This window comes from Apaloderma vittatum, unplaced genomic scaffold (genome assembly GCF_000703405.1).
Source record: "Apaloderma vittatum isolate BGI_N311 unplaced genomic scaffold, ASM70340v1 scaffold16890, whole genome shotgun sequence".
Classification (NCBI taxonomy): domain Eukaryota; kingdom Metazoa; phylum Chordata; class Aves; order Trogoniformes; family Trogonidae; genus Apaloderma; species Apaloderma vittatum.
In genome coordinates, this window is record NW_009694153.1 from 416 (window position 1) to 9,847 (window position 9,432).

Consider the following 9,432-nt stretch of genomic DNA (forward strand, 5'->3'; position numbering starts at 1 on the left):
GTCGCTTCCAACCCAAATCACTCTGTGATGCTTTAAAGTTTCATTGGAGGATAGGTGAGAACACGCTCATGTTAATGAGTGAGAAAACTGATGCGGAGAGGGAGCTGTACCTTCTGTTGGACAGGCAGCTCAGGACTAGGATGAAGGTCTCTCTTGTGTAACAGCTGGAAAAAACAGGATGACTGCTTTTGAAGAATGCTTAAGTTTTAACTGCTTCTCCTCCCTGTAGTTGAGGAGCAGGTGTCCCCACAGAAGGAGGAACATGCCATAAAGGCAGTGGAACGAACGGCTCGTGGCCAGTCTGCCTTCAGCGATGGCAATTCTAAATGGTTGGCTCCAGCCAAAGCCAAGAAAATCACATCTAAAGGAAACAACGTGGAGTTATCCAGCGATGGTGAGGTGGAGGAGGGCAGCTGGGAGATGGAGGAGGAGGAAGATGAGGATGGGAGCAGCGAGGAGATGGTGGATGATTACGGTGCCTCATCATCAGAAGAAGAGGTAGGAGCTTCTTGCCTTTCATTATGCAAGAAATACTTGTCTTTGGCTGAAAGGACCTATCAGGCCTGGGAAAAAAGGGGTGGCTTTGCTGGGAGAGCCGTGGATGGTTGAGGCAGAGGAGAGCTTTCCCCTTCTTCCCTTTGCAAGAGCGATTTCCACTTTAGCAGTGATGCTAACGTAAGATTTGGGGCTTTTGTTTGTTGTCCCTTTTAAACAGAAAAGTCAAATTTCACAGATGGTGGGAAGAAGGCACGTGGGGATATTGTTTAATTAATCTTTTGTCTCTGTTTAGTTGCTGCCTATCGAGAAAGCTGCCCTGAAGCGAAAGTCTGACAGGTGAGGATGTGAGCCTGCACAGTCTTTCCTGGTTAGATGAAGGAACCTGTGTTGTTCATTATTCTATCCTTTCTGCCACCTAGGAAATGGTAGTTGTGAAGCGCCTGTGTGATACCCTCTAAAACATCTGTCCTGTTCTTTTTCCTTAGGGGAGGCCTCAGTGAAGATGACAGTGAAGAGGAGGAGGAGGCAGAGGAGGCAAGCAGGCAGAAAATGGGACAGAAGGAGGAAGAGAGCTCGGATCTGCAGCTCAACCTGGATATAGATGAAGAATTTAAACTGCCGACTAATGAGCAGATTGAGAGAGAGGATATCCTTTTTACCTGTGACATCCATAAGCCACATGCACGCAGCAGCGTGGGAACTGGATACAGGCAGAGAGCTTCCTTTGGACTTGGTCGCAAGTATTGCTTAGCAAGAGTATTTTATGTGTGACAAGGTATTTTTTAGATGAGCTGCTATTTTTTAGGTATTACAATGCTGTGCTTTTGTACAGTACAGTTAGGAAATCTGTTACACCCTGTGTGGAGCTTGGAGCCTGCCCAAATTTCCTTTCCTAGTCTTCCATGCACATGGATATCTTATCGTGTAGCTCGTTCCTCTGTACCCTGATTTTCCTGGCAGGCGATTGTCTAACCCATTTCTAGAACCATTTATGACAGCAAGTCATGCATCCAAAGCACTTGCTTTTGGGCTTTAGTAATTTTAGTATTCTGCCCCCCACATTACAATTTAACCCTGCCTCTTCTCATTCTCCTCTGTACCCCTTAGTTCCCCTTGGGGAACTTCTAGTCTCCTTTCTGCTACAGGTAGTGTTTTCTGTACTAAAACACTTTTTTAGTTGTCTTCTTTTTCCTAAATTTTTCTGTTTATCTAAAGTGACTAACCAAATTCTTTTAATTGTGTTGTAGTTACTGCCTTGTGAAAGTTTTTATCTGGTTCCATCCTTTGAATTCCCCTTCTGCTGAGTTCTGATGAAAGCATATTCCAACAAGCTGTTTCTGGTGCGAGTGCTGTTGTGATGCAGGAGCCCTTCGTGACCAGTTGTGCTTCTCAATAGCCCACATGCGAGTTTCTTGGCTGTTTGTGATTCCTTAATGGTCTTTCTACCTGCTGAGCCACCCGACCTGCACGTCATTCACCAGCGTATCAAGGGCAACATGGAGGTGCTGCAGGACTTCGGGGCGAAGCGGGAGGAAGGACGCACACGACAGGAGTACCTCGCGTTGTTGCGCAGGGACATGGCTGCCTACTATTCCTACAGTGACTTCTTGCTCTTGAAGCTGATGGACATCTTCCCGCTCCCCGAGGTGGGATCCTGCCCTGCCCTTGTCTTTGCTGACTGATGAGGATTTGGCTGCCTCCTCGTGTCTTCATCTTTATGTCTGTTCTCTGTCCCTTCTTTAATCCAGCTGATAAACTTCCTGGAAGCCAATGAGGTTCCCCGCCCTGTGACCATTCGCACCAACACACTCAAGACACGGCGACGGGACCTGGCACAGGTGAGCAGGAGCCCGTGGTTGTCTCCTGTGCCGCCTGTCACACGGGGCCGTGTCTCAGTCCCATCTCCTTGGCTTGCAGGCTCTAATCAACCGTGGTGTGAATCTTGATCCCTTGGGGAAGTGGTCGAAAACGGGACTTGTTATTTATGATTCCTCTGTGCCCATTGGTGAGATCACCCTTCCTGTCATAAGGCTGAGCTGACCCGCTCCTCAGCTCCCTTTCTTTCCTATGTGATCTTCTTTTGTTCTGCCTTCCATGCCCAGGTGCCACCCCAGAGTATCTGGCTGGGCACTACATGCTGCAAGGGGCCTCCAGTCTCCTGCCTGTCATGGCTCTGGCTCCACAGGAGAACGAACGCATCCTGGATATGTGCTGTGCCCCGGGGGGCAAGACCAGCTACATAGGTACCCCCCTGGAGCCTTGGGTGGTGGGATGCATGCAAGTAATGAGTTTCCACTGACATATACAGAAAGGGGGAGCAGAGGGGGACTGAGCTCAGGGAAAGGAGGTGGGTGGCTATCCCTAAAGGCAAAAGCATGGGAGGTTTTCAGCCCCTTGTTGATAAGTTTTGCCCTCCGGCAGCTCAGCTTATGAAGAACACGGGTATGATCTTGGCTAACGACAGCAATGCCGAGCGGCTGCGTAGCGTGGTAGGAAACTTGCACCGGCTGGGAGTCACCAATGCCGTAGTGAGTAACTGCGATGGACGCCAGTTCCCCAAGGTATGTTCCTGCCTGCTTTGATGTCTCCTTACCGTGCTTACCTAGAGCTGTTGTGCTGGCCCTTTGTTCTCTAAAGTCACTTGTCACAGGAGGATGAGAAGAGCTGTAGGAGAGTGTGTTTGTGATTTGAAGTGGAGACAGGAAGGTGGTCAGGGAGATGTGAGGGGTCTTTCCGGCCTTCCCAGCCTTCTGGTTCTCCTTCTGCTCTTGGTCTTGTTCCGAGTCCCCTCCTGTGAGTGTAATTCCAAACATACATCTGCCTGTAGGTCCTTGGAGGGTTCGACCGTGTCTTGCTTGATGCTCCGTGTAGTGGAACAGGCGTCATTTCCAAGGATCCTGCTGTCAAAACCAACAAGGTAAGTGACCGGTGGGGACACAAGATGGGGACTCAGGTATGAGTCATGAGAGGAAGGAGTTTGGGGCAGCTTTGTTCTTGAGAGATGCCTGCAACACGGACACTGATTTTTCCTTTTCTTTCCTATTCTGCATGTTGTACCAGAGTTAGTTTCTTTTTGAGGTTAGTTCAGCAGAAGACACAAGACTTTTTTCTATTGTCTGTTCTCCTGCCATCCCTCCATCCACAAAAGAGGCCTAGGATGCTTCCCTGTGCCTCTGGCATCCTAACCTGTCTTGCTCTTTCAGGACGAGAAAGACATCCTGCGCTGTGCTCACCTGCAGAAGGAACTGATTCTTAGCGCTATAGATTCAGTCAATGCTGCCTCAGAGACAGGGGGCTACATTGTCTACTGCACTTGCTCCATCACGGTAAGTCCCTTCCATGCTCTACCCCTACTCAGGGGACTGGTCAATTTTGGATCTTAATGCTCAGTCTCTGGCAGGTCGAGGAGAATGAGTGGGTTGTGGATTATGCCCTGAAGAAACGCAACGTTCGTCTGGTGGCCACAGGCCTGGACTTTGGCAAAGAAGGCTTCACCAGGTGCGTGCCGGGTCACACACTGCGCAAGTGATTGTTCCTTGGTGGCTGGGTTTGAGCAGAGGCGTTCCGACATCACTTCTGACCCCAGTTCCTCCTCCAGGTTCAAGGATCGTCGCTTTCACCCCTCCCTCAAGTCTACGCGGCGTTTCTATCCCCACACGCACAATATGGATGGGTTCTTTATTGCCAAATTCAAGAAATTCTCTAATGCCATCCCGCAGGCCCAAAAAGGTAACCTAGTGCTGGAGCTCAGCTGAGCTGCCTGGGCCTGCTCTCACAGGCTGCTTCCTCGGCAGAAGCCGTATGGGCAGCACCTTTCTCTCTCATTTCAGATGAAGAATCCACTGTGGAAGCACCAACTCCGTCTGCTGTCCCTGATACTGTCATGGAGCCTCAGCCAAAAAAGAAGAAACTTGAGGGATCAAAAGTTGGCAAAGAGCAGAAGGCACCACAGCCTGCTTTGAAGAAGAGACATTCATTGCAGGCACAGAGGAGACCCTTGAAGGCTGGCCGGCCTTCTCCCAAAATGATGCGTCCTCAAGGCCCTACCAGGAAGAAGCACAGGGTGAAACCAAATGGACGGTGAGAGGAACTGCTTTTCCAGGTGTTGGTCCCCTCGTTGGAGAGCAAAGGCTGAGGGCTGCAGGTGCGTGTGCCACCTTGTCTTTCCTGCTCCGCGCAGATAATCCCTGCAGCACTGAGCGCCTGGGACCGCTTTCGCCCCGTTTGCTCCTTTCCCTCTGTGTCAAGGACTGATTCACCGACCCATTAAAAGTTTTATACTCTTGCTCAAGTCTTGTCCTTTTCCCTTCAACTCGGAATACAGACTTCTGCCTGTCCCCTCGCTCCTCTGCAGCAGTAACCCCTTCCACTCCGTGTGATGCTCTGGCGTTTCTGGTGTCCGTTCTTATGCTCCATGACATGGATGTTTGTGAAGAAGCAGTGGGAGCTGGAATCCGGGCTGCCTGGATGAAGGTTGCGTGGTGTGGTGCCTGTCAGCAGAGTGCTTCGGCAGGGCAGGGCTGGAGCTCCTTGGCTGGTGGACCTGTGCTGGTCCCTAGTTCTCTGTTGTCACCGTGTGCTAATCCAGGGTGTGGTTGTGCCTGTGTCACCCTTGTGCCGGTCCCCAGCAATCCTTTGGTTCTTGGCCTCCCACACTGGAGCAGGAAGTGGTGCTCATTCTGGAGCGGGACAGTTGTGTTCTTTGGTTTTGCCTTTTTATTCATCTAGATGTGGTTGTTTCTCCTTGACACATAACAAGCAGTAGTCTGGGCTATTTCTCTTTAAATATCAGCACACAGGTCCTTTTCCCTCATCAGTGTGAGCTGACATTCTTTTTTTTTGCTTCTGCTCTCCAGAGACAATTCGTTAAAATCAGCTTTCTACCAAGGGTACTGTCCAGCTTCTGCTCCACCACAGCGTGTGTGGGGTTGGGCGTGTAACAGACCTGAGGCATAACTCCTGTTTCTACAATTGTCTTCCTACCTCAGCTCACTTGAGGCTTTGCCTTTATTTGTTTTTCTCGACAAGCTTTGAGTTCATGGGAGTTTGTGTTTGGTGTTGAGGACAACTGAATGCAGTGCACTGTAGGATCTAGGGAGTCTTTTCTGTCCTGGTCTGCTGTGCTGCTTTCCCACGTTACTAAGCTCAGCAGGTGGTGAGGCTGAGCATGAACTCCAGAAATTCCTGCAGACACACACTATAGATGCAACCAGGCACAGAGCTATTTGCAGAAAGCAAAGTGCTGTGGTAGGTGCCCAGGAAAACACAAACAGTGCTTGCAAAATGTGAATGGCAAAAAAAAAGGCTTAATCCTGTTTTTACTTGAGGTCTGTCTGGTATCTGGCTCTCACACCTCTTGTCCTACTTAGGGGCTACTCCAGCTTGACATTTGCTAGCAGGTGACAAATGCGCATGTGTGCAGAGGGAACAGCCAGGATTAGTTTAATACAAGGCCAGGACAGATGGTGGTAACTGGGTGCAGGGCCCAGCCAGATGGGCACACTGACCAGCAGCCAGTCTGTGTGTGCCTGGCCCCTTCTACTTACTTCTCTTCATTTCTCATGTTCACTGCTCCCTGATCAAGCTTGATGCCTCCCTTTCTCCTCCTTCCATCCTCCCCCGAACCACTCCATAGTAAGTTTTGCTTCCGTAACCTTCCTTAAAGCATTGCGTGATTAACTTTACGGGGCCCCACAGTTCCCCTCAAACTATCCCATAATAAATTTGCTCTTTTCCAAGAAACCCACGATAATTTTGCTTTCTCATCAGTTGTGAAGTTTCTGGCTGAAGCTCTTCAAGGTTGCTCTTAAGTGGTTCCTGTAATGGTTCAGTCTGTCAGTGTCTCAGACGTCCTGATCTTTGCTACAGCCTGTGTTATCTTCCACTTTTCAGGGCTTATGTATCTGTGTGTTTAATTTATTATAACTCTAGTCTGTGGGGAGGGTTGTTAACTTTGTCTTCTTGTGTTGAATAATCATTAACCAAATATCCCTGTAGTTGGAAATTACTTTTTCCCCGTGCTTCCCAATGAATTAGGGCAGGGAGGAGCCTCCGAATGTGACTGTCTTGCTCCACTCCTGTGTGGTGAGGTCTCTGGGTTGCCTGGCATACAGGACCCAAGTGAAGTTTTCCTGGGTCTTTCAGAAAAATTAAATAAATGCTAGGTGCTATTAGGAAAGGAATTATTAGATAGCCAAAATTGTTGTCTTCCCTGTATAAAATTGCCTCCCTGAGCATGCACTTCAGTACTGCATTTCTGGTGCCCTCCCTCCATCTGAATAAGGGTTGTGAAACTGGGAGTTGTTCAGGGGGGCACAAATACCTCATCAGTTACAGAATGGTTTCTGTGAGAGGCACAGCTAGAGTCCAGGCCTCTTTAACCCTGGAAAAGAGATCATGGGGAAAGAAGTGATACAACAGTGCATAAAATTGTTAGTGTCATGGAGAAGATGAACAGGGAACAGCTTCTTGCTCTTTTCCAGTAAACACAAAACCCCCAAACCCTAGGACCCATCAAATGCACCAAAGGTGTAGGTATCCATGAAACTCCTTTCTGCAGGTTACGGTGGCTGCTAGAAGCTTATGCAGGTTGAAAAATGCAGCTGTATGCACAAGGGAAAAATGTTCTTTAAGGACTGGTAAACACAACTGGCTCGGAAGATCCACAGGCTGGGAACTGCTAGAGGCTGGGAGAGTGTTGTGAGGAGGGATGGCTGCTTGCTTGCCGTGGTCACAAACCCCTCTGTGCTCACCCTGTGCTGGAAACAGATTCCTGGACTTAGATGGACCATTGGTCTGTCCCAGTTTAGCCGCTCTTGTGTCCCTGGGAGGTGGACCCACTGCTGTGCCTTTTCCTCGCTGCACAAGGCTTGCACCTTGTGGCAGCTTCCAGGTAGGCTGAGTCCTGCCTCTGCTTCTCCAGCCTTACTGCTTTTCCAGTTCTAGCAGATTTCCCTAAGACTGATGAAATACACGATTTTAGCATGCAACTCAAAACTGGAGCCATATGGCAATCTTCCAGCTCTAGGGCAACTTGTAGCAAGAAGGGCTTTTGCCTCTGGCCAGCCATGAGCCTGTCCTTTCAGGAGCGATGCTGACCTGTCCCTCTTGGCTGCTGCCGCTTATCAAGGTTCCTATGCAAGAGTATAGTCTCAGCTTGATAACCGGTTTATCTTGATAACCCCAGCGGCAGGGATAGAAAGTTCGTGGTTGGGATCCCAATATAACCATCTGGTTTCTAGTGGATCTCCAAATTACGTCAGTCCCCTCCAAAAGGTGGGAATAGATGCTGCTTTAACTATGTCAATAAAACTTTTCTTACCGAGCATCGTTCTACTCGCTTTGCTTGCCTGAAAACCTTTCATTACAGCTGGGGAGAGACAGAGGAGCCTTTCAGCTCTCTTTGGTGGTTTGCTCCCCTCCTGCTCTTCATTTTGGCCATTGCAGTTATTGCTGCAATGAGAATGTTGAGCGTAATGGTGAAACACTGCCGTCGAGCTTCGGAGGCAGTACTGGGCATGCAGCAGTGGGGGACAAGGGGTGGTGGCTTTCCTCTGTGTTCTGGTGCAAGGCTGCTGGTCACCCTAGACTTGTGTTTGCAGCTGCCATCTTACTCTAGGAATCTTTTGTTACCTGAAAGCTGAGATTTTTGGAAAACGTGACTACCGTATCATCTTTCAGTACCTTCCTTTAATGTATTTGAATACCTAAAAGCTGCTGATAATGTGGCTTGCAAGCGTTGAGGCAGAACAAAGCAAGAACTGAGGTGAAACAGATCTGAGGAGTAAAAATGCCATCATAAATCAAAAGCCGGTTGGGGGAAGTCAGTGCAATGCGTTGCAATATCTGTTCTGCTGTGCTGTGCACAATTGTTAGTGGGGTGGCATTTAATGACTTGGAGGAAAAAAAAATGGGTTAAGCAGTTCTGTAATAGAGTTGTCATGTGCTGTAAAGTTATTTAGGCTACATAAGGCCAGAAGCATGCAAAATAAACCTGGTGCATGGAAGAGGTGAGGTTCTGTGTTAACAACTGTCAGCGCAGTGGGAGAAATATCACGCAAGTTGTAAGGTCTTGAATTTGGTGGGAGTTCTTCAAACCCTTCTCCCCCAAAATGCAAGGAATTTGGAATTAATTCCAAATGTAGGAATTAATCTCTCAGAGAGGCCTTATCAGGGGATATTTAAGACAGCCAGCTGGCAGCTCCTGCCTGCCAGGCTTTGGAATGCTGTTGGCTCACCTCTGCAAACTGGGAGGGAGCGAGGTGAGGCTCTGCACTGCTGCACCCTTGGTGTGGCAGAGGAAAGAAAATGAAGTCTTCTGAGGACAATGGTGCATAATGGAAAAAGAGACTCTAGTAGCAACGCAGGTCAGTCACTAATTCCAGTGATGTCACACACTGAAACGTCTGTTCCGTGCCGGGTAGGCAGCCTGTGGTTGCATTGTCTCATGTCGGGCTGTATCCATAGGAAAGGACTGAAATCCAGCACTGCGCGTTTCAGGGACTTCAGTATAAAATTTTCATCCTTGCGCGTAACCACATAGATAGATAACACTTTTGTAGCGGCTGAATCCACAAATGATCAAGCTCCCATCACTAAGTTTTGCTCCTCTGAATTATCCATCCCTTCTAGGGAGGATGAGGAAAGCCCTCAAAGAGGACGTCTGCAAGACTTGCACCTGCGTGTTGTAGTCAGCGGGGGATGGCTGAGAAGGGTGAGGCCAGTTTGGTCCCTAGCTCTTGGCTGCGGTACCTAGAACTGAGGTACTCTGAGGGAGGGAGGACAGGGAGATGGGGTATGTTTGCGCTAATGTGACTTATGCCTTAAATCAAGAGGCTCAAGGAAAGCCATAACCTGAACATGTTTCACCTATGAAGCATCTTTGCAAGCAGGATGCACTAGCGAGTAAGAGGTTCTGTGATCTGGGAGAGGGAG

General features: G+C 49.0%; 1 protein-coding gene across 1 annotated transcript; it reads left to right on the top strand.

Annotated features, from left to right (window-relative positions):
- Positions 1–213: 213 nt before the first annotated feature.
- On the top strand, positions 214–4,582 carry NOP2 (NOP2 nucleolar protein; the record flags this gene model as incomplete). Its single annotated transcript, XM_009866642.1, is given in 13 exon segments — positions 214–498; positions 791–842; positions 989–1,144; positions 1,945–2,144; positions 2,247–2,336; positions 2,416–2,503; positions 2,601–2,741; positions 2,920–3,059; positions 3,326–3,415; positions 3,702–3,824; positions 3,899–3,996; positions 4,097–4,227; positions 4,329–4,582. Coding segments are annotated over 13 exon segments (1,848 nt in total), but the record flags the coding sequence as incomplete, so codon positions are not given.
- Between the last annotated feature and the right edge of the window lie 4,850 nt (positions 4,583–9,432).